At 40.3% G+C, this 25566-nt stretch overlaps 1 protein-coding gene across 14 annotated transcripts in view; it reads left to right on the forward strand.

Moving 5' to 3' along the window:
• The window catches only part of ptprt (protein tyrosine phosphatase receptor type T), a 332412-nt gene that overhangs the window by 189048 nt on the left and 117798 nt on the right, over positions 1–25566 (forward strand). For 8 of the 14 annotated variants that reach the window (XM_030420578.1, XM_030420575.1, XM_030420579.1 and 5 more), the window contains exons 14-16: positions 955–1231; positions 11974–12010; positions 15472–15528. In XM_030420578.1, the coding sequence (XP_030276438.1) occupies positions 955–1231; positions 11974–12010; positions 15472–15528 (371 nt within the window). The remainder of the gene's footprint in view (positions 1–954; positions 1232–11973; positions 12011–15471; positions 15529–25566) is intronic. The other 6 variants (XM_030420583.1, XM_030420584.1, XM_030420585.1 and 3 more) reach the window with 2 other exon arrangements.

A 25566-nucleotide genomic window follows, 5' to 3' on the forward strand; every position in this document is an offset into this window, starting at 1 on the left:
CCCTTCACAGAAACATACATTTCCCTAATTGCGTATAATTGTGAAGTGAGTTCTTGGCTTGGAGGACGGAGGTAATTGCGGAGGGCCGCTGCGTTTGTCCTGACCGCTGAAGGAGCCCTCAGCCATTCATGAAGCCTCTTAGAGCAGAATGGAAACACACACACACACAGACACAAGCTAGAGACATACGCAACTAACGGGCAAGGCAGTATTAAGTATATAAACGCATCTCAGTACACCTGTTAGAACACATGCACAAGGCAGAGAGAGACCCAATTAAACATAAAACCTCACATCTCTCACTCTCTCTCCCACAGACACACACTCACACACACATATATCTCTAATTCATACTTTGCTGCTGAGTCATCACAGGAAATGATCTGCCAGCCACTTTCTTAAGTTAGCTGAAGTTTGCTTCCAAAGTATATATCTACCATTTGGGAAAAGACAGTGACCCTTGGAACAAATTCTATTCCTTTTTAAAGGCTACTGGGCATTTTCCTGAGAAAACTTTGCAGACTTCAGCCCTCTTCTGCTAATGCTTTATATGCCAAGATGGATGTAAAGCACTCTGGAAATTACAGCTATTCAATACCGGGCGCGCCGTAGTGTACGGATAGTAATGGGATAAGAACAATTGTCAAACAAATCACTGTTATAGTAATTTTCTAAGAGTTCAAATGACAAAGGCACGTCTGGCACCTGCACCCACGGAAGCCCTGCAGATCTGCTCTATCGACCAAATTCATTTTAATGACAGGTACAAACTCAGTTTTTATAAAATCACCCCCACCTGAAGATCCAACACTAAGCTAAAAGTCCCTTTATTTAAAGTGAGTGACTCCACAACAGAACATCTTATCTACTTTTGTTGCTTTGGTGGAAATCTTCAAAAACCAGGAAACCACACACAATAGCAAGTTTTAATGTATCTTTATTCATGTTTTCCAGCTCCTACCAGCTCGTTGTGAAGGAGGAGCGCAAGTCCAAGACGCGCCGCGCCGCTTCCGAAGCCCCCGAGTGTTTCTCCGCCCCTGTCAGCTTCCGCAATGCCTCCATCTTGGACTCGCCCTACTACATTGCGGCTGAGCTGCCACCGTCCAGCCTCACGGTAGTTCAGCCTTTCACGGTGGGAGACAACAAGAGTTACGGCGGCTTCTGGAATCCACCGCTGTCACCGGCTAAGAGCTACAGCATCTATTACCAGGCCATGAGCAGAGCCAATGGGGTGAGTGTCAAGACTCCAAAAGAAAGAATATATGTACAGTGCTTTAATCAGATTAGATACATTTTGAGTTATTTTTTTAGAGGCTGACAGATTTAGACAAAAAGGTGGTGCCTCCACAGTGAGGTATCGAACAACACACTGGCAGATTTGCAAGGATTCTCTTATTTTCTTCCTTTAAACACAAACTCATGCAGTCACACTCTGGATTGATTAATTCATTAAAAAACTTGATTTGTCCATTATGATACAGGAAATAATGCAAATATGTCTCATGCTGATGCATGGCTCATGTTCAGATATAATAATGTACATATAAGAACATCCAATGCACATATGAAGTTAGACAAATACAAAGGAAAGATGGTACAATAACTTTAAAATTCAACATCGAGGGGCTTTAAATCTCTAAACGTCTTTGGCTGAGACCCGAAAACAGCATTTAAACTGAAACCTAAGTTCTGCATGTTTGGGCAAAACTACTAGAAATAAAATTTTGAAAGCTGTTGAGGCTTTTCCTAACAGTGTAAAAGGGTATCACAATGCTGCTGAGGACTTTGGGATTCTGAAGTACTTTTGGCCACACCCTTATCGGTGATGTCACTGCAGGTGTCTGCCTTCCAATTAAAGTCGGGGATTGAAATTTCCTAGTTGACGTTTTCAGCTTCCAGCCTCAAAGCGTTCCAGGTGCATGATGCCAACAGTTAACATACTTTTCTCCATCCATCTATCCACCGTCTGTAACCGCTTTATCCCTTTTATGGGGTTGCGGGAACATACTTTTCTGATTGTTATAAAATAATGTTGCATCAGTGAAATAGAGGAGTGGAATCAACACATGAGGTAACAGATGCCATTATATATTTTATTTTATGGAAACTTGTAAATATATCTAAATATTCCAATAACTAGTTTAATACAAATACTGTCAGCTACAAATACATCCTACACTGTCAACATGGGTGCTGTTATTGTTGTGTGATGTCAGACAATTGCTCCCTAATGACGTTGGAGGAGATGGAATCACCAACAAGAAGTAGAGTTTAGAAAGTAGATATTATGTGCCATTGTAATTTTTCTAGTGCGAGGTCTGACAAAGTTATCTGGAACGCAGCATTAGCTTCAGTGACAGGTGAGGTCAAAGTCATCGACCGTCTAGTCGAGGAGTTTGAATTACCTTCTCACGGCCCTTGTCCAGTACAGTGAATGTTGTCAGTTCCTACCAGAAAAAAAAGACGAGTCTCCACTCCCAGAATCCATCTGTCTGTTTGCCTCCCCTCTTTGCCTTGCAATTATACCGTCTGCAAATATGACAACACCTCGTCCACCTCCCCCACCTCTCTCCTTCTCATAACTCATTCACAACTTGAACTTGGCTTTTGAATTTCCATAATACTCTGAACCCCTGTGAGGGTTGTTTTAATTTTCCACTGCCGTAACCACGGTAACTCGGTTTGGCGAGCGGGGCTGGGCAAAGCTGGCTGATGCCGTGATGTAATATCCTCCTCCAGAAGGCAGATTTCCCACAATGCACTCACACGGAGAGGGACCGTGCGCATGTGGGTGTGAGTGTGGGGGGATTCTTGCATGATTGAACATGAGTGTGTGTTTGTGTAACTAGATGAGTGTGTTTAAAAGTGTGTGTGTGTGTGTGCTTCTGCCTGTGCTTGGCTGTTGTGTATACGTGCATGCATTGTATATGTGCAGACCCTAAATCCGGTCACGTAAGATTTCTGTATTTGATTGGATCTCAGTCAATCCAATCAGTGTGAGGTTTGTTTGGGTCATGGATTGGAGCCCCGTGAGGGAGCTGGTTTGGGAGGTTGGTGGCAGCCGCTGTAAACCAGATGATTTGATAAGGAAGTCAGGCATCAAAAATTGACACACATTCATAAAACTTGTGAAGTTTTGCCAATAAATACATATTTTGTTTCCACAAATTTCATCTACCCCAAAGAGAAACTGTTAAACGCAATAATTTTAGTTTTTTTATTTTAGTTTCTCCTTTGAGAGACTGACGTTAGAAAGTTGTGCTTGTATTCTAATTAGTTTTTACTTTCTAAAATGTAAGAGAACTGCAGTATTAGTGAACAATGTCTTAGACACCAGAGGTAGGATTACGGCCCCTGATTTAAACAGACAAAGCACAACATTTGTCATTTTCAATTTTATGTTGTGACAACGCTGTGCTTATGGTCTGGTTAGGATCTTTTTCTAACCCTAAACAAGTGAATTAATCATGCTTTTGGATTCCCTGGTTCTGTGACTCAAACACGGTTAGAAACTGTTTCAGCCTTCAGTAAAAAAAAATATCCAGTGGCTTCACACTTACAAAAGTGGTCTCTCACTTGACGGCCAGTATTGATTATTTTCAGGGAACGGGATGCGAATAGACGTTTCTCATGTCAAAGTACAATGTTTTGTTGACCTTTCCATCCACTGAATTCTCCTTCCACTGGGGATTATGTAGCTTTATAATGACTCACTAGTTCTGTACAATATATGTGTGGGATATATTTGTGAAATAATTGATATTGACTTTTTTCTTGAGAGGTTAGTCTTACTGCATAACATCTTCTAGATTTAAACCTTGTGTGACAAATCAAAAATACACTTTTAGATCTTTATGTATCATTTAACATCATTTCACAGTCTTACTATTTTTTCAAACTATTTTTGTGTCTTGACACTTTTCGATTGCAAGTCCTCACACCTTAATGACAAAGCGTGTTGTTTGCCTCCCAACTTTAAAAATCTTAGTTTGATTTAGGGAAGTTAAACTGCTTTGTTAAGTAAAAGTCAGTGTCAAGGTTTGAAGAAAAACCAAGTTTATATTAGGCTAATATAAGGCTGCTTCTTCATTATCAGCCTGACTTGCATGTTTTATGGAGGGGACAGTGGTGGAATTGTTGCCAAACCTGTATTAAAGTTTGCAGCTGTTTGTTGTGACAGAACTGGGTGCTTGTAATGAGACTTTGGGACATCTGTCATGTTTGTGGCAACCAAAGGAGGAAATTTACAGCCTGAGTACAATCCAAGTAAGCCTTTACCTAACCAGACCAGCACTGCCGATACATAAAACTGAAAAATGAACATAAGAAATTGAGATGAAGTGAAATATAAAGTTCCAAGTTCTCAGAAAAGTACGTTGCCAACATTTATTCTGGCAAACAGGTTGGCACAAAATACTGTTGCTGCCATATCTCTGCCGAGGACAGACTCTCTGATCCTCCTCGCTGTGTCTTTTCCTGTCCACTTCCCACTGAAATAAATGGTCAGGGTCAGGTACACAACAGCTGCCCTGGAGCTTGTTGACTTTCAGAGCCTTCCTTACGGACTCGTCAACAGGGTGAATGTTTGTTGACAACAGCTTGAACCCGACTGGTCCGGTTGAAGGACACGTCTCCTTTCACACCGGAGGATCGTAAAGGTCTTGCATCAGTTCTTTTTATATGTCTGGAAAGCTGCCCCGGCTATGAAGAAGTTAAATTGGCCAGCGAATCCACCGTGGCCAGTTGTCACTTGACACCGAATAGACTGCTGAGCCACGTCTCTGCACAAAGAAGAATGTCAGCATTTGAATAATTCATCCTCTAAATTCAATATCTCCATTATATAGTGTTGCAGGAAGGCTATTTGAAAGTGATATTTTGTCAATCAAGGATTTAAGTTATCTGCAGTTCTCACAAAGTCCTTTAATTTGTTTTATTTCTTTGCTGTCAGTCATTCTGTGGGAGTAGGTGTCACTTTTTCTTTTTTCTCTCAAGCGGCGGACGTCTCATTTTGGAAAGACGCTGCTCATTTACATTTTAGAGGACTTGGCTGGTTTGTTGTAGTTTGATCTAATGGATGAAAGTCTGTTTCTCATTCTCTCCCTGTCTTGGATAATCCTGTATGTTTTTTTTTTCTCTTCCTCCCTCTGAGCTCCACCTGTCCATCAAGGAGAACGTCTCTCCTCCCTCTTTTGCTTTCATTTCCTGTCACTCTCTCTCTTGACAACATTTAGGAGAAATTGTTCTCTCGATCCACCCACTCTCCATCTCTTCATTGCTCACTGCTGTTGCCTCGGTCTCTCTAATAGGAAAAAAATCCCACTACCTTCTCTCTTTATTTATGTTTTCTTTTCCTCAATTTAATTTCCCCCTGTGCATTTCTTTGTCCATCTCTTCATCCCCCTCATTTTGTCCTCCTCTGCCCTTATTTAACTTCTTTCTACAGCTCTCTTTCAAGCCCTTTTTCCCTCTCTCCATCCATGTACCACGTCTTTCACTCTCATCCTCTACAGTGCCTCCTTTCCTTGTTACCTTTTCGATTTGCAATCTCCCACCTTGTCTATTTTTTTCTTTCCTCCCCCTCTCTTTTTATTTCCATCATTCTCACCTCATCTTATCTAACCCTTTTTCCTTTCCCTTCTTTTTTTCACCTTTTTTTTTGTTTCTTTACATTACCACTTGTTTCACTTGCCCTCCAGTAAACCCATTTCCTCCCCCTCTCCTTTTCATTCCCTCTTTTTCTGTAATGTTCTCCTTGTCCTCCTACCTCTGTTGTTACTTTCACATTCCTCTCCTTTCCTCTTTTTCTGCCATTTTCTTTAATCTCTCTCTCTCTTTCTTTCTCTCTCTCCCATCCTCCCTCCATCTTACCCTCTCTCTCCCCCCTCTGGGGTGACATCAGACTGATGCCAGTCTCTCATCTCCCATCATTGTGCCAATTAGTCGACGCTCTGCACATTAAAACTGCTCACCAACGGCAATCTTGATCCCTCCCTCGATGTCGTGTGATGTCACACACACACACACACACACACACACACACACACACACACACATATATATACACACACATATATACACACACACCACCCACATTAAAAGAAAACACACTCACACACACAGACAAGAATAAAGTGCCTGGGGCTGTAAGTAAGAGAAGTAAGAGCAAGAGTGATTGGGGACTTTGGGATGAGGAAGGATAGAGGGAGGGGGAATAAAAGTCTAAAAGAGTGAAAGAGACATTAAAGAAGATATAATACTAGAGGCAAAGATGGAGGCCGGCAGGGCTAAAGAGAAATAGTGGGAGAGGAAAGAGAGAAATGGAGGACACGATTTTTAGAGTGAAATCCAGAAGTCAAGAAATGAAGGATAACAGTGGGCGTGAGAAACTCGATATGCCACTATGATGTTTCATAATGAGAATATAGGCTGTTTGGCAGGCTTCTTAGTTCAGTTGAGGAAAATATTAAGACTGCAGAATAAAATGACATTTAAATGAACAGTATTCACAAGTTTGTGGCAGCAGTTTCGAAGAGGCCCTTTCCTGTTTCATTACAAAACCAGGTCCATAAAGAAATGGTGCCCCCAGTTTGGCGAGGAAGAACTTGCCCGAAAAGAGCACTGACCTTTTCGCCAACCATCACGGGCTCCCTGCAGCCATGTCCCATGTTCAAGTGTCAACACACCTCCAGCCTTAACCTCAGTTTAGTCTTATCCCAAGTGGTGTCACAATTTAAATTCTAAATCTAAAATCAATCAAATGAGCCTTCAGTTTTTATCCTCAAATTCAAAGGCAGTAACGGCGATACCACCTGCGGCTGTAGTTCCAGACGCTCATCCTGTCTGCACAAAGACGATCAATTGGTGGTAGAAGTAACTGTGGCAATGTTGGAGATATTTCTGAAATCCTTTATTGATTTCTTCTTTTAGAAGAGGGGTTTACTCGTGGGGGAAGAACTGAGCTGAACTAATTACATTTCTGGAGATCCTTTAATGATTTGCTTAGTAAGAGGGTTTACTTGGGACAGGTTTGAGAAACTGAACTTTGTAACAAGCTGAATTTCCAGCACAACACTGATTTAGGGCAACAAAATTTCATGACTGAAGTTTTTCCTTATGTTAGAATGCCAGACGGGCTGTCAGCTCCATGTGATGCGCTTGAAGTGTGTTCAGCTTATTCCTTCAAACTCAACTTCTATATTCTGTTTATCGTTGAATCCCTGAAGGGTAATGGTTTGGGTTCAACTCAAATATTATTTGAATGTGTCTAACCCTTACCCGCAGAAAGCCACCAGCATAAAGTCAAGCTGTTGTTGGAAAATACTCCATTTAAATGACAGTTGTCTGGGCATAAAACCAATGATCTGTTGATCTCTGCAAATCCAGATATCAATATCTAACACTAGCATAGCCAACAGTTTTGTAAAAAACAAATCGAAAATTGAATCAAATCGTTATCTTATAAAAGCTGCATCGAGTCCTGGATTTGGAGAATCATAACACCACTTGTCTTGAGGAGGAAAAAGAAAATAGTGAAGACACAGTTTGTCCCAAAACACTCACATGACAGACACCGTATGTACCAACTTCATTCTCACTTGACGTAGGTGAGAACAGCAGTTAAATGGATAAAATACAGGATGTACAATTCAGGGAAGATTCATGGGAGCACGTAAGAGGAGTTGGACGGGTGATGAAACTGGGAAACTGAAGGAGGAGGGAGGGAAGACACACAAGTATAGGGGAGAGGGAGAATTGTTAGAGGAGGAGGAAGACGAGGAGAAATGGGGCGAGAAATGGCACGAAACAAAAGGAAATGGTGGCACACACGGAAAAACATGCCTCCCGCTCAGTGAAAAATGCAGCCAGACACCTTCTTGACAAGTAAAAAGCCTCAGGGGTTGGCCAAGGTACTCTGACAATCAACGTCATTCACACACACATTCACCCACACACACGCCAAGCCGAGCGAGCCTCGGAGTGCATATTTTGGAGGTTGTTGGAGAGACATAGAGAGAGATTTTACCAACTGACAGTTGATGTCAATCAAGATGCACTCATCTGACTCAGAAAATCCCTAAATGCACTTTTATTCTTTGTGCGTGTGTGTGTGTGTGTGTGTGTGTGTGTGTGGAGAAAGGACACATATTTCTGCTTGCTTTTGGCTTGTTTTCAGGAAGGTTGTAATTTGTGCACACACATATGTACGTACATGTTACAGACAGACATCAACATCAGCCTTAAGTCAAGCTAAAATGTGTGTGTGTCTGTGTTAATGTGTGTGTTAATGTGCGTGTCAAGAGAGTTGTTGGTACCCGAAAGGGCCTTTAGCAAAACTGAAGAAACAAATAGGGGAGAAACACAGATAGTAAAAAAAAAAAAAAAAATAGTGTGAGAGAGTTGCAGTGAAAAAAAAAGTTGTAGTTGTTACCCTGGCTACCCTGGGTTGCCTGGGAACCTCAGCAGCCAATCACAGCATCTAGAAGTCGGACAGAAAACCCACATGGTAGGAAATCTCGCCTGTCAGTCAGAACACTGACCCAACCAACTGTTTGGTGGTGAGACAGAAAGAGAGAGAGAGGGAAGATGGAAAGATAAATAGATGGAGAGAGAGAGCACTCACCCACACAGCAGCTGCATCTCCTATACACACTTAGTATTCTTGTCAGGCTTGACAAAGTTAACTACTACACACACAGAGACACACACACTGTGTCTCCAGTGTCTCCACCATAAACAACCCCCCCTCATCTCGCAGCCTCTCTGGATAGAGGCAGGGCAATAAATTGGCCTTACATTTATTAACTTTGCTTCTAGCAACCTCCTGAGGTTTAGCCCATTAGCATGAGTGAAGATGAGGCAGCGCTTCTATTCACAGTGACTGTGAATCGAGAACAGCCGGGCCTCTAAATGGGCCGTATACAGGCGCGATAGGGCCAATTTCTAGAAAACACAAGTCACTGCTGCTCATTCAACTGATCTTATCCCCGTGGTGGCTGTTTGTAGGAGAAACACCACACTGAGGATGAGCTCTGCCCTAATGATAGGCCGTTAAAAGAAGTAGAAACAGTTAAGACAGCTTCCAGGGCTGAGTTCTTATCCTGACTTTATCCCAGTCGATATTCATCACAAAAACAAATGTTTTTAAGAGGAAACTCTTAGATATGGTCAGTTAACTCTCTCCTTAAGTTTCATTCTTTAATGATGTCTATTTAGGTAAACTGTGTCAGTAGTTCACTTGTATTACAGACAAACTTATTCATTGTTGGAATGCAGAAATATGGAGCAACTATTCAACAACAATGCAGTAATTGATATGGATTCAATCTATTAAAGTAAAACATTTGCAGTCCAGTCATTACATAGGCATAACATTCTTGGTTGTCAGTAACAAGATATTCACAATAACCATGATATTAAACAAATGAAGTATTGATATTAAAGAGTACACATATGATACTGTTGACGGAATAATCCAGCAAAGATGTTCAGCCTTGTGCATCTTTAGTTTTTACAAGTTCATCTAGTTGCCTTTTAATTAGTAATCAAGTTGATGATCGTAATTGTACACTTTTAACAGATATGGTTACAGACTCTTACCACCTCTCTACACTTTCATCTTGACGGTAATTTATTTGCTAAAATAAGTGACAAAGCACAAAGTATGATCGTTTATCATGGCCTTCAACTTTAACCCTCTACCTACCTCTAGCAGAGCCTGTTGGTCAATAAAACTCTCACCAAAGCCGATTAAGATCAAAAACATCATTTCCATCGAGACAAGTCATCAGTGCTGTTCTTTGCTTTTCCTTCAATTAAATAAACTCTCCAGCTGTGATATAACTCATGTCTGGTAGCCCCTAGAGGAGCCTCTACTGTTCAGTGGTGCAGTTCCTTTATTCACTGGCCATCGCATCCAAACCACACCTGGAGCTTTCCGTAGTTCTGCATAGGACGCTGATTGGTTAAACCACTGTGTGTTTGGCCACAAGCGCATAGCATGAAGCCTGGCAAGATGGATTTGCATGCTAACATGTATTCATTCTGGCTTTTTCAGTTACTTGGCGGCTACAATGAGAAACCAATGAGGGAAAGAGGAAAAGACAATCAAGCTGATAGATCAATGCCAGTTTTGAGCTTTGCACAATACTTTTTTGGCTACCTTGTCCTGTGTCCCAACAGGCTATCATTATCATTAACATCATCAGCATACCCACCCAACTGATTTGAGTCCAGGGGTCCAGGGCAGAGAAGCTTAACTAACAGGACAAGGGGTGGTAGACCAGGACCAGAGTTAGAGCAGGCAAAACTGAAGGGGTTAGTGACAAACTGCATCAAACATGAGAATCCATTGGAAATATAGTCTTTATTGAAGGTTTTAGTTGTTTAAAAGGAATGCCCAATGTGAATATGACCTGAAAATGCCAAATTTTGAGGGAAATAAATGTACATGGGCAGTACCTTGGGAGTGATTGTGTTCAACTGCTGAAGTGACAGGCGTCAATGTCGGCAGCCGCTGTAGTAATCGTCTTTGATGAAGACAAATGGGCCAACACGTGAAGGAGGCCAATCTCTGTATGACAATTGGGTTAGACACATACACTTACTGGTGACAGCACATTATGGAGGGAAAGACTGGAGCAGTGAAGGAATGAAAAGAGCTGGAATAAAGAAAAGTACTCGCCTCTTCAAGTGGTGACAGTCCATCAGAAAAAAAGTGACAGGGACGGTGGAACCACAGGAACGTGAAGTGTGAGAAACAGAAAAGGAGGGCACTGGAAGCCCATATGGGCTTGACAGATTGAACAATAGTGGGTATAGATAGAGACAAGGAAGGAGATAGGTGTTTTGACCTGTCCTGTTGGTGCTAATTTGTTTATTTACAAACGTCAAAGTCGAAAGATGTCTAGGCATGTACAGTTTTGAGATTATGATCAAGATAAATCATGATATTCAAAGCAACATTTTGACAGATTGGATTTGAAAACACTTCAGTAATAGGCTTATAAAGTTGGTCGAAAAACACGCATTGCATTCTGTTTTTTCTCACCCAGATTCTATTTCCACAGCAGCGGCTGAGCCGTGTGTGGAGAAAGCTTATCTTTTAACATTATGAAGCCAATTTAAACTATTAAAACCAATGTGGTACCAAATGACTTCACTCAGGTGCACTTACAAGCTTTTACGGAACATAGACACAAGTAGGCCTACATTAAATAAGAGTGGTCGCATCACAATTAGTGCATTTACAGAAGGGACAAAATGCCAGAGAACATTTCTGTGCCTCTCTCTTGTGTTTCCCTGCAGAGCATATCTGAATGTCAGTAGATGGGTTGTGTAGAGTGAGTGCTCGGACAAAGACAGAACTTTTTGTACAAAACGCTGGACAAGTAAAGTCTACGTGTGGGAAACACTGATTCAAGGACACGTAGTCATCTGATACTTGCATAATAAACAGCCTTCCAATTCAAGAAATTACATTTGCACAACACTTTTAACAGCATCTGTGTCTGTTTACTGTTTGAACTGATTCATGTTCATGAATGTCGGGGCACCACAAAGAGTTTTGAAAATGATCTCTCTTTGACACTATCTACAAAAGGACCCCCTGTGAGAAAGTAAAACAAGTGAGGTGTGGTAACAGATTGGATGCATTATTTCAGTTCTGAGAAAATGTAAGTTAAACTAGTAAAAAAACTGAAAGTGGTGGCTGCCTTGAAGAAAACATAAATTATTCAGTGTAAAATGCTCAGCAATCAAAAGTGATGACAAGTTGTTGAGCGGCCAAAGCTTGAAAAAACGCTGGCACCGTCCTTCCTTTTCATCAAAGATGGCTGACCCTGCTGAAACTAAACTCTTCCAACAATTATTTAAATACTTAACGTTCTGATGGTGATTTTAGTTGAGGGATTTGTCCGACCATTTACCTCAAGTTACCTAAACACTCTCTCTGTCTTTGTCCCCTATCCGCAGGAAACCAAAATCAACTGTGTCCGCCTGGCTAACAAAGGTATGAGCACCCTTCCATTGACACTTCCAGTGAAGACTATAGATATATATATATATATATATATATTCAACTTTAACGTCTTAGTCAAATTTGTTTTGAAGAATAATGTAATAACATGAACCCCCTAGAATATTGTTACAAGTGTTAGACGAGATGAATATGCATACACATACACACACATGGTTTAGAAACAGGTGAACCAGCAACCTTTAGCCCAGGCAACCCCACATCCTAACCATGTTATCCTGCATGATTTCGTTGCATAGCATTCTCTCTCTCCCTCTCCTCCCTCCTGGTCTTTCTCTTTTATCGCCCTTTTCTATCCCGCGTTCTACCTGTTTTTCTTCTACCCTGCTCTCTCTTTTTCCATTTCATACCGCATCCATGTTGCTCATCAGTGTATAAAGTGGAACATCAGGGCCATTACATACCGATTGACCGCCTTCATTAAACCCGATGGATGGAGGCTAAAGCGTTAGCCCCAGAACCCATTTCATCCTATTCTGTTTTGCTTTCCCCATGTCTCCCATCTTTATTTGCTGCTCATCTCCGGCAAATACACCCATTTGTGTGCCAGGCAATGTGCTTCGAAAGCTTTTCAGCTTGCTATTGATTTTCCTCACCCTCGTCTTTTTCTCTATTTTATATTTTCTTCAGCATCAAACATTGATTTGAATTTTCCACATCTACTTTCTCTCTTCTCAGTCTCTCTCGCTCTCTTATTATTTCTCGTCTGCATCAAGCATTTATTTCTCATTTGTGCACATTTTTTCTCTTTATATCATTCTTTTTTTCTTGCTCTGTCCATTTCCAGGCTCTGTTTTCTTTTCTTTTTTTGTGAGTGGAAGGTACTGTGGCTGGTGGTCTACAGTGTGAGTGTGAAGACACTTCTCTCTGTCTGTCTGCATGTTTGTGTGCTTGGGAAAAGACATGCTTTTAACTTTGTGGCTGTCTTCCACATGAAAAAATGCTAACTTTCTTAGGTAGAATTTCCAGTGTTCCCAAAAACCAAACTTTGAATCAACTTTAATGTACTTTTGGAAAGTTTTTTGATATGTGGGCAGTGTTCTGAGGCAATGCAGATGGCTAATTTTGCAAATGCCTATGACTAATTTATTTGAGATACCTGCTATCCACACATTACAGCAGCTGATTTCAGTGATGAATGCTACTTGTCTGGTTGAGTGTGTTCTAATCAGTGAATCAGCTGGTGTACTTATTTTTGGTTAGAATGAATACCTGCAGGCAGTGAGTGAGGAAGAATTCAGGGTTGGTTATACAAGAATCTGTCAGAAGCAGAGAATTTGTTTGGCCCTTTGTGTATTTTATTCTTTTTTTTCCAACCTGCGCCCTATGCATATATGTGTATATGATTCATACTTACCAAAGGTTTTGGAATCAGTCCACTACATTGCCTCAGCTGGCATCCACAACACAGCTGCTATGGCTACAACGCAATCCTTTGGGGCAACTCCACCTTTCAAAACTACGTCCGTTAAAAGTGCTCATATTGCCACTGACAGGCTGGGGCTGTTATTGTAAGTGTCTGACACATTATTGAAATGATTCCTACAAAGAAAGACCCTTTTGTGAGAATAATAGAATCCTTTTTGTATCCAGAAACACAAGTTTCGTTCAAGAAAAAGTCTCGCTCTGAAATCATTTCTGGTGAGTGGTTTCAGCTGTGGCCTCATCTAGATCTGGCAGTAAACTCCAAACTCCTCTTTCCAACTCTGACTCACCTTTCCACTGTCGTCTTCCTGCAACAAATCACATCTTTCAGAGTGAAACTTCTCCTGTAACGATACGCGTTTCTAGTTACAGAAAGGATTTTATTATTTACTGTAAGGTATTGTTTCTGTCATATGTTGTAAATCACAAACCCTAGCCTGTGAATGGCAAAACCAAGCACTTCTAATGGACGTACCTTTGACGGACGATTACATTGCAGCTGTGTCACGGCTGCCAGCCCAGGCTGTATACTGGGCCAATTCCTAAACTATTTGTTAAGTGTGACACATGTAGGGCCCAGGTTTAAAAGATACTGAAACAGATCAAAGAAGAATGTTTTGACCAGGTTATGGAGGCATTCAAGTCAAGAGCAAAAAGAGCAGAGAGACAATGTACAGTAACACATAGACCGATAAGAGTCCTACTAGCCAATAGATGGCAAGGTAAGGTAGTTGGCCTTGTCTTTTTGATCAGCAAATATGTTGATTATTTCTTACAGTTATTCTAAACTAGTGCTAACGCTAGGTTAATATTTGTAAACGTGATGCTGAAGATCAGATTTGTTTTTTTTATTACCACAGTTCAAAATCTGTGCATACTATATATTTATATTAATGTATATAATGGTGGATAGCCACAACAAACAAATCTTCTGCTTGATTCTGCATTGCCAGATTATAACTTGCACTGAAACAGGTCTATCCACATGTTAGTCTGAACACGTGGTTATTATCCAATCCGTTTTGTTTTTTTATTTTTTCAAGTGGACACTGTACACGTGGTGATAGGTCTCATTATCTACTTTACCTGCCTTGCTACCTGAAAAAACTTGGTTCTTTGTCTCTACCAACTGAATTCGAATAACAAATTAGATTATTTCTGCACTCTGCTTCTGAGAAATACAGATTTTGATAAAACTGTAACCTTTCTTAATTGGCTCACAATTGACAACCACCCTGTCGCCATGCAGGCCATTCAACGTTTAAAGCGAATATGGCAATTATCTGCAGGAAAACTGAGCGACGGTGAGCGCCAACTTGAGCCACCTCACTGCCTCAACATAGAAACACATTGTCAACAAATTTGATGAAAGTATTAACTGATCTGATTTTTTGTCTCTGGGTGAACTGAGCCTTTGCAGCAGAACCTGGAGGCCAGATTGTATCTTTGCACCAACTTTGCCACGCCACAAAGTTCATATTTCTTTTTTTTTTTACTTTCAACCATCACTTCATTTCTTTTCTCTTCCATTTCCTACTCCCTTTATTTTTATTAACCCGTCAAGCCAAGCTGACAGACTCAGCAAACTCAAATGTTAACCCCCAGCACCACATCAACATTCACTGACTCACTCTTTGGTGAAGAAAAAATACATCCTCACCAGCAAACACATCTGTCTATTCCTGCTAATGGGCCAGTCAAGATGCTCGTACCTCCTGGTAATACGACAAGTCATGCCCCAGTTCATATCTTGAGTGCTAGTTGTCCTATTGATCTTAATGTTCTAGTGCTATTCTCACCACTGCAATTTCTCTCCTCTAAGACAGATTGTGCAATTGAAACAAGGGAGATCTAAACCTTGATGAAATGGATAAAGAAACCTATACGTCTTTTTTTCTTAGACTTTTGTCTTCTTTCTTTTTCCTTTTTTTTGTGTTTGTTGTTTGTTTTTTCTCTCTTCCCTCTCTTTCTCATGCTTTCCGGCGGGGACGTGCGGCCCTTGGCCTTAGTGGTAATAGGTAGGGGACAAATAACAACGCCGTACATTCTAGTCATCCCAAGCGAAGGTGATTATTGCTTTATAGGCAGAATATTTTCTTCCCTATGTTATATTTTTTCATCACAGTACAACCATAAACACGACACGAACCCTGTTTCATTTCGGTTGTCCCCTGCCCTCCCCTCCTTTTTCTCCTGCCGTTGTTTCTTGACTTTTCTCTGTTTTTGCTCTTTGGTTTATGTCTTTCCTTCTCATCGCCATCTTACTGCATTTGTTTGCATGTCTGCTCTGCTTCGAGTGTCGCTGGCTGTTTGAACCGCCTCTCTCTGTCTTGCATCCACACACACACACACACACACGCACACACACACACACACACACACACACACACACACAAACATCAGTGATGCTGCTGTATCCTTGCACACACACACACACACACACACACACACACACACACACACACCATTGAGAGCCACCATGCAACTCCCATCCTACAAACCAAAGACAACTTAACTTAATTCAGATATTATAAATGAAGTTTCATCACACACGACACGGGAATCAGTAATTTACTACTTGAAAAAAAATTAGCCAGACTTACCTTTGAAATGTTAGATGACAGGGCTGTGATAAAAATCAGGGGGATTGAAAAAAAGACCTTTTGCTGACCTTTTTTAGCTGCTACTGCTGCTGATGCTGTGCAGACTGTCACTCAAATGTGAAAAAAAGCATCTCTTTACTTTTATCCAAAATTGGGACCGCCAAAATCCCGATGCCCAGAATCTATTACATCTGTAGCAACAAGATCTATCATAGAGAACTAATGGGAAATGTCAGAGTTAAGAGTTCCATAAATAAATATATTTTAAAAAGCAGTATCCTGGACAAAGTTGGTCCATTGTTGAGTCTCATCATCAGGTCATCAAATACCGACCCTTACCCAAGCAGCCAACCCAATGCATCAATGTTTGACGATCTGAGAATGAGACTCAATGATAAATTATCTTTTTTCAGGAAGTTTTGTTGCTTCAGGCTCTATTCTTGGTCCTACATGGTCTCCTAACAGCTTCGGGGTCCTGATGCAGCAGCACCTTTTGCACTGTCTAAATTTATGCGAGTGATGCATATTCAAAAGCCTAGATATTGAGACAGAAAACATTACTAGCAATATTAGACTTTGTTTGACTTCTTATCTACAATGCAAAAGACTTTCATTTGAAGGGAAAGACTAAAAGTCAATCAAAAAGAAACGGATGAGAGCCACAAAATAAATTTAATTATGGATCTTTGTTGCTCTGATAATGAAAAGGTTAGGCTTAACTTTTTTCAGTTACACATTTCTAATATTATGCTAGTACTGCTGTTTCAAACCTATTTTATTATTACTTACATCAGTATTGTGGTCACATTTATCTCAATTGTTGAGGTGAAATATTCTCAAATATAGATTTGGTTGCTGATATAGTGGATTAGTTTCAGAGGTGTTTGATTTAGATTGAGCCCTAAACTGAACACATCAATCTATAGAACACCATCTTCTACTGATCACTGATGCCACTTCCCCTCAAACACAACCCCCACACCCAGCAACTCATTGCATACAGTCATGCTTCCATTTAGTCCCTGGCATTTGTTGTGACCATCAAATATATAACATACCTACAACTGTATGTCACACTCACAGACTTAGCAAAGTATTTGAACTATTGTAAAAGGGGTTACAAGGACTCTGAACCAACCAGCAGTTTTCTGCCTTCACGATCATTTAAAAGATGTGGCCTCGAAAGAAAATATACCTTTTTATTTCTCTGTGATCATCAGAATATTTCAAAACTAATGTCTTCATCAGCAGTGCTGCATTTGAATAAATAGAGGGGTTACATTCCAAAGAAAGATACCCAACCCTTGAAAGATTTTGACACCAATTACTGTGTGTCATCAATACTTGATATAAAGAAAAATCTAATATTTTATATTGTTGAAGGTTTAAGCTAGGATGAAACCTCTTGGGAATAAAACTTCTTACAGTCATAAAATGCTTTATAGTGAAACTGTTTGATGCATTACTCTTTTTAATACACCTTAGTTCTTCCAAATCCTATACTCCTTGCTTAACAAAAACACAGGAGCTAAACATTGTTTACTGAAGTGGATTTTATTTTTGAAATGCAGAGACGTGACAGCAGAATATGAATGTCATTCAGCGATACAACAATCAAAATGTTGACGCGAACAATAGGGACACAACAGGGAATCAGTCAATAGCAAGCACAGTCGTAAACTGCTGTCACAGTTCTTTGTCAGGAATATGAGATGACTTCACATGAATACAATAACACGTATTGTCCTGAGGGAAATTGAGGTTCCAAGGCCCAACACAAAGAATTATGCATATCATGCACAACGGCGAACACTATTGAAATTTTAAATTGAATAAACATAGATTGCATTCATATCAAGAACGGTTGCTTTCCTCAATGCAAATGAAAGCAGGAAAACCTCTCGGTACATTAAAATGGCATTTCATTTCAATGCTGAACATCACACAGTTACTTTTCAAAACTTATTACTTTCACAAATGAACATGTCATACATTATCATCATGAATAGTAAATTATCAGAACAAAAACATGTATTATGGAGGCAACACTCCAACATAGTTCAATGTATCAAACTATAATAAGTCTGTGAGCAACATACAACATCGTGATGTATCCGTTTACCTTCATCCAGTCTGTATTACCTGTGTTCACTACTCACATTGTCATTCAACACTTAACAGCTTAGCCAGTGACAACAGCAAGCTAACTAACTGCTTGATATTGTCTCAGAGGACTAAACAACAATATGAATGGTTCGACTTTGACACTGTTTCCGGGCTGAGATTGGCTCATTTTCACATCAATCCGTTTAAACAGTCAGAAAGAGAACTTGTTTGGAACTGTTTTCGTCCTCGGCAGTCTCAGCGCATATTCTCCTACATACAACATTTCTAGTTTCTAAAAGTTTTCAAGGTCCAGTGTGTAGGATTTAGTGGCATCTAATAGTGTGGACGTCTCACCCTCCCCTGCAGTCCCCGATCTGATATTACCGTGTTCCTGGAGCATCATAATTAATATCGCTCGATTGCAACTGACCAGTCACATTTTTGTTATGTCATAGTTTTGCGATTCTGGGAAGAAGACCAGAAAATTGTACACATAGGAGAAGTTTTCCTTTTAAACTTGTGTTTAACTTTATGAGAGGCTAATGATTTAACCCAAACCCTTTTTTCGTTAACCTGACAAAGTATTTTTGCTGCCTAAACCTGATTACAGCGTAACTAGAATGACCCGCAGTAGAGTTCGTACCTCCATCAAGGCCCAAACGTATCAATATCTGCCAAATGCACATTTTTATTTTGATGTACATCCAATTATACTCACTCAAAGATACCAGCTACTTAAATATGACTGATTTTGTTCATCAAGATCCACATTGTTTCCTGAGAAACATACAAAAATGTTGCATGAACGCAGTGTCTTGGATTGTAAAAGAAAGTGAGAAAGAAACAACGCTCCCTTAATCCACACCGAAAATTCATGGGGTCTGAGATCTAACCTGGGAGATCTGTTCAGTAGTTGTTGTGTAATCTGACAAAAAAACACAAATGGACAGAGGCGAAAATATAGCTGCCTTTGCTGAGGTAATAATTAATACTGTAATGCCCCCAAATCCTACACTCTGGACCTTGTAAAATGGCAATAACCCTAACTTTGAAAATAGAAAAGATGGTTGCACAAAGGTTTTAAATACCAGTTGACGATCTGGTAAATGTGACTCCTTCAGGTCTTTTTAAACGGATTGATTTGACTGTGAGCACAGCCCTTCTTTTATATCACTCCCTCTCTGTGCAGAACCAGCCAGGTGGCAGAATTTCCACTTTCTTTAGAAATTAAATTTTTCTGCAAAAAAAAAAAAGAAGAAAAAAACGAGTTGGTGTATGTAACACAGATATGTAAGGCTGAGTACACACTGCAGCTGATCTCCATTTCTGACACGAGACACAGCTGCATATATATCTTGTAGACTATTTCTTTCGTGTTTTGATTGGCTGAAGAGAAGTCATTTTCCGAGCTATGCCTTTTTGCCCATTTCGGCAACAGGGCAGTGGAAAGCCTACATTTATAAGTTGGACTTCTACACTGGCAGCGTCTGTATGCCCTGCACGCGTTCAGGTTCTGTGGCTCACAGGAGCATCACGCCCGCCCCCTGTCATCCATACACTGGTATTATATGTCATCCTCAATTCCCATTATCATTAGTCTTGAGGTCGATATAATTGGTGGTGTACAGAGTCATGTTGTAACTGACTCTGGTGCTGTGCAATACTGATGCAACATGTGGCTTGCTATCTGTGTATGTGTGCGCGTGTGATGTGAGTGTGCGTGATTGAACTGCAAAAGATAAATGTTGAAGGAATCATATCTGAATTATCTCTGTCATTGACCTGCACTGCTACACACACACACACACACACACAAACACACACTGTTCTTTACAACCTGTCCTCCTCCTGTTTTCCCATCACCTACAAGTGCTGCCTGCTTGCTGCTTAGTGAGTCAGTTTGCTCTGTGAATTGGCAACAGATTGAGTCAGACTGTTAAGGGGAAAAAATAACTCCTCAGGGCTGTTTTTGGGTGAATATCTGGCGACAATGTGACATTTTAAGGGCACAATAGCAGTCGGCAATGGGTGAAATGCTGTTCAAGCTGCACAGGGAGCATGCAGGGTTCGACTGCAACTACAGCTGACAGAGAAATACAGACGAGGAAACCGAGAGGTATACAGAGAGAGACCTCACTCCAGAGAGGAAAAGAAATGAAACCCAAGAGAGAAGGAGAGGATCAAAAACCAAGGGAGACAGAGATTGACAGAAACTGACTTGAAGCGAGTCGGAGGGAAAAAAAGAGAAATCCAGCAGTGGAGGCAGACTCAAGGCTTAAGGATTCTTTTATCGTGGCATTGTGCATGCAGACAGGTGTACCTGCCTTGCTCTCCGCCAGACACACATTCTGGAGAATTGTTGTCTTATGCTAAATTCGCCCTTCCAACTCCGCCATGAATTTTCCATCTGCTCCACAGCACAGCGACAAAATGTTCAATTGTCCCTGCGTAAATCTTCGAGGCCGGGTCGTAAAGTACTCATCGGCATCTGGGAATAAAGGGGAGGAAAGAGGGAGGAAAGAGCGAGGGAACGACAGAAAGGAAGAAAGTGCAACATAAACAATAAAGAGAGATGGAAAACCAGAAAATTAGGAGATACGTGTTTAGTTGCAGCATTTCATAGGTGGGTCTTAAATGTTGTTATATAGCCAATAAACTAGATCTTTGATTTGATTGGGAAAAACAGAAGCGTTGGGAGCTTTGAGACCACTTCTAAACAAATCCTAATCATGTTCTTTCAACAAGACAAAATCTTTTTTGTGCTTAGTTTGGTCGCTATGTCCTTCGATATTCTGCTTCATTTGTTTGCTCCAAATACATGCTTATGATTAACGAGTTACTTGGACTGAATGGGCTCAATTGTTGTTATAATTTCCAGGTACGTACAACAATTGATGCAACATTTAAAGCTGCAATGAATATTGTTTTTGATGACGCACACAGAGAAATAACCTCAGTTCTCAAGCATTTACTAAATTGGGACATGGTGTTGTGCTGCCTACATTCATTTTAGAACAAACACACTTAACCTGCTTCTTTCATGACAAGGACATTTTATTCCGACAGACGTGATCTAATACATCTTGAGTTGTTACAAATCCAACTTTATTCTTTGTGTATGGAGGCTCTTACACAGTCACACATCAATAATGTTGCAGTTCCTTCTGACAGCAGAAGTCAATAGAACTCATAAATGCATTAATGAATTAATTGATTGCTTAAAAACCATAGCATTTTGTCATGATTGGATAGTCTCATGCCAATTGCACACTGTAGTTGTTAACTAAAACTTTGAACTTTATAAACTCAGTTAATGAAGTTTGGAACAGCTGTTTTATGATGTATTTGTGATGGAATATGGTTCATTATAACCATACTTCCTAAAAAAAATTAAAAGTTCTATTTGGCATAGTTATGTACGTGTTATATATATTTTGCTTGGCATTTATGGAGAAAGCAATGAGGTACTCTAAGGTGAAATAGTCAGTTCTTGTTTTTTTTTTTTTATTTATTTATTTTTCTCACTTTCAAGGCCTTACCTCCCTGCCAGCCTACCTGCTTTTGTGGCTGTCAGCTTACAGCAGCTGTGTCCTAACACGCAATTCACTCTGGCCTTTGGCTGTGTTACCTTGTCAGAAGCAAATTCCCTTCAAGGGGGAATCAAAGTTCTATTCTGCTCAGCATGTTTGTGTATCCCCATAATTGATTCGGTCATCATCCGACATGTTGCATTGCATTTCAGGGATTGTTTTCAGAAAATGGGTACAGCAGGGATATATAAGCTGTCGTGTAGCTGTCAGCAGATCGTGATCGGAAAAAGGATGGATGACGCATTCGATATAATACACATGGTCTCACTAACACACAACCATCACACATACTGTCGATCATTATTTGCTATAGATTAACTTTTTTAAACAGAAGCTGTACTTTATGTTCCAGATGAGGAATGGAGCTATTCATATGTTGGTGCAATATCAGTTGTCAATGTCAGGACACAGATTTCTTAGTATTCGCTGCAAGTAATATTTTATATAAATATATATTCAATATCGATTCAGGCCACCGACCACCCGCTGTCCCTCACCGGACGCCTCTCGGTCCCCGCCTCCAGCAGCTGGCAGTCGGAGGGTCGGACGGTGATGCGCCGCGGAAACACCGTCGGAGCTGCGGAGGCGGGTAGCCGATGTCTGACGCACCGCTTTTACGGAGACTGTAAACTGCCAGCGTAGCCGGTCTCACCCTGGCTGCCGCACTCTCCTCTGGGGAGTGGGAGGGGGTACAGTGTCAACGTTTTACTCCTCGCGTCTAGCTGGAGGGCGGGGGGACCGGGGTTATGTCTATGTTTATGTCAGAAAAAAAATTTACCATGCAGTCCCAGAAACAATGGTACTTTCTCAGCTTAACTATGGTTGCACTATTTTATAACTAAACACATTGTATGCCTTTGTTTACATTTCAATTCGAACTAGAACTTCCTACAGAAAAGATTTATTATTTAAGATTACTTTTTTAATTTAAAAATTATCAACATTTACTCTAATTAATTATTTGTTTATTTCTACTTATTACTGAATCGATATCAAAGCATTTAAATCAATATTGAATTGAATCGATATCGAATCGAATTGCGACCTAAAGAATCAAAATCGAATCTAAAAGTGAGGTTCTTAACAATACCCAGCCCTAATAGTGTCAGTATGAAACTCTCATGAACATTGTTCATTGTTAACCACCGCTCCGAACTCCAAAAAGCTCTTCGGGAAGCAGATGATGAAGCATTTAAGTTGTTTTTCATTCTTAAAAGCTTTAAAGTACTTAGTAAACCGTGTCCTGCTGACCTTAACATTAATGTCAACATTAATGGAAACTGGTATGTGTGTGTGTTTGTGTGAGGGGAGGGGGGTGGAACCCATTAGCATTGTCCATTCTTTACTAAGTTATGGAGATGATCCATCATCATCTGACCACACACACACACTGCCCCGGCAGGATAGAGTACATACAGTACACACAAGTATATACACACAGACACACAAATATTCAGATTAACAGTCACATACAAATATAATGATAGATACACACACACACACACACACACACTGCTGCGGCAGCATAGTTCAGATTAGTAATCCTGTTAAACACACTCAGCCATGCTAACCCTAATCCACAGAGGATGCTCCCCGCAGCTGCTGACAAACAATACCTAAAAACTAAACCTTGACATGAACCCCTCACTAAGACACACATACACTCACAGTACATTACCTGTGTAACACGCAGAATTTGGTGATGTGTACATATGCTTTACACAAACAAACAGACATTAACACCTGGGTAAAATTCAAAATATTCGAATAAAGTTAATAATGTATAATTATGATAATAACGTAAACAAACACACAACAAAAGCTGCACCTACACTCGAACAGTGATCTGTGACATATACACGCATACACGCACGCACAAGAAAAGCAGCATTTAATATGCCGTTCAGGGCTGCTGCAGTGCGTTGGTAGCTAGGAGAATCAATCTACTCTCCATTTGGATGAGATTATGTTTTTAATATCTCCGGTTTTACCCATAATTCTTCCCTGATAATTTGCTCATGCTCTCCTAGTAGGAGGGGGGGAAAAAACGAAATAATAAAACTGCAGATGTATAAATAAAAAGATAGTACACTCATACACCCTCACACGGCTTGCTTCTATTTAAGAATACAAGAAAGTCTGAGGATGAATGCCTTTTGGACGCAATCAGTATCACGACTAACCCGATGTTGTCACAGTTATAATGGCTAACAGAGATAAAGTCGCCTTTATTTAATTTATCCTCCTTTTATTCCGTTTATATGCTGGAGGCTGCTCTCTCTTAGATATGACACAGTACCACCAAATGAGTGTATTCCAACACAATGCTTGAGCTCCTCAGGATTTATGTAAAAGAAATTCCACCTGCATGAAAATAATTCTCAGCGTAATGGTGTTTAACATCTCCAAGCAGGAAAATAAGAGCAAGACATGCCTCATGGGTGATTCTTTTGTACTTGATAGCATTGTTGAGTATGATTAGATGAAGCAGTGTCTATGATACTTCATGGTTACTGCTGAGGGGAAATACTTGAACAGTATATCAGTGTTCCCCCAAAACTCCCATGTCAGTGATGCCGAACTAAAAGGAATACTTGAATAAAGACATGAAGTCATCAAACACTATTCATGTCTCTCTGCTTTACCTCAAGCATTAATTTCTACAGTGCAGTAAATTACAAGATCTGCTTTGGTGCCAATGCTATTGTAGCAAATGAACATTTCATTGGGCAAACTAATCTACAATTTTTTGTTAATATCAGTACGCATGAGTTGTAGCCTTGCAGCTTGAAATCCTTAACATATTTATGTATTGAAGAGTTGGGATGTGTGTTTATATTCCCAGTAGCCAACAGTAAATATTCTGTTGTCAATGCCTGCAGTATTCCCCGGGCAGCAGAGCCTATCATTGTGAAGGCCAAGTGGTTGTGAATTCTGGCATCTACAGAGACAGGCAGTTATACCTCTTAGATCGATAAGTCATGTCTTTCTCATGGGCGGACTTTACAGGAAAAAAATAAAGAATTTAAGACCCTCTTCAAGCCATTATCTTGCAGCCCAATTCCGCTCTTTTCTCTGTGAGGCGCTTTTGCACCACGTCAACAGATGAGCAATTTTGGGTTAAGCATAATATTTGATTGATCAACACACACCAACAAACACACACACACACACACCTATATATATGAGAAAGTCATGATTTGCATAATTATTTTTTTTTTCTTCAAGACAATTTATTAAACTTTGAAACCACTTTCTCACTTATCTTAATGTTTCTGGTCGCGTATTCCCGTTACCCATGGCAACACTGAGCATTACAAGCCGATGAGGGCAAGTGTCAACGTAGACCTTTTCATCTCTGGCGTGATGTGTAAAGAGTAATAATCTTGAGTAATTCTGGACACTTTTTGATCACTGGAGAAATGAAAAATGGCTGTAACTACGTATATTTCACTGATCAAGTCTAAACCTTTTAATGTGATGGTTTGATTTTTCACACATTTCGCAGTAGTGCCCTGTGGCTAACAGCTAATGGCCGCTGCTGACACAGAACCAGAGTAGCAGAAGAAGTAAACTGCTTTGACTGCATGTGGTTAAAAAAAACATCCTGTAAGACAGCAAGTAAATTAGTATGTGTTTTCAAGATTCGATGATAAAATTTAAACTTGAAGGACAAGATTCTGGACTTAAGGTCGTGTCAAGTTCAAAAGACCATTGTGAAATTTAAGAGCAACATCCTAGTGGATACTTATATTTGAGAGAAGATGAGGACATTCACCTGGTCAAACATACTGTTTAGCTATGA

This window comes from Sparus aurata, chromosome 6 (genome assembly GCF_900880675.1).
Source record: "Sparus aurata chromosome 6, fSpaAur1.1, whole genome shotgun sequence".
In the NCBI taxonomy this organism is placed as follows: Eukaryota; Metazoa; Chordata; class Actinopteri; order Spariformes; family Sparidae; genus Sparus; species Sparus aurata.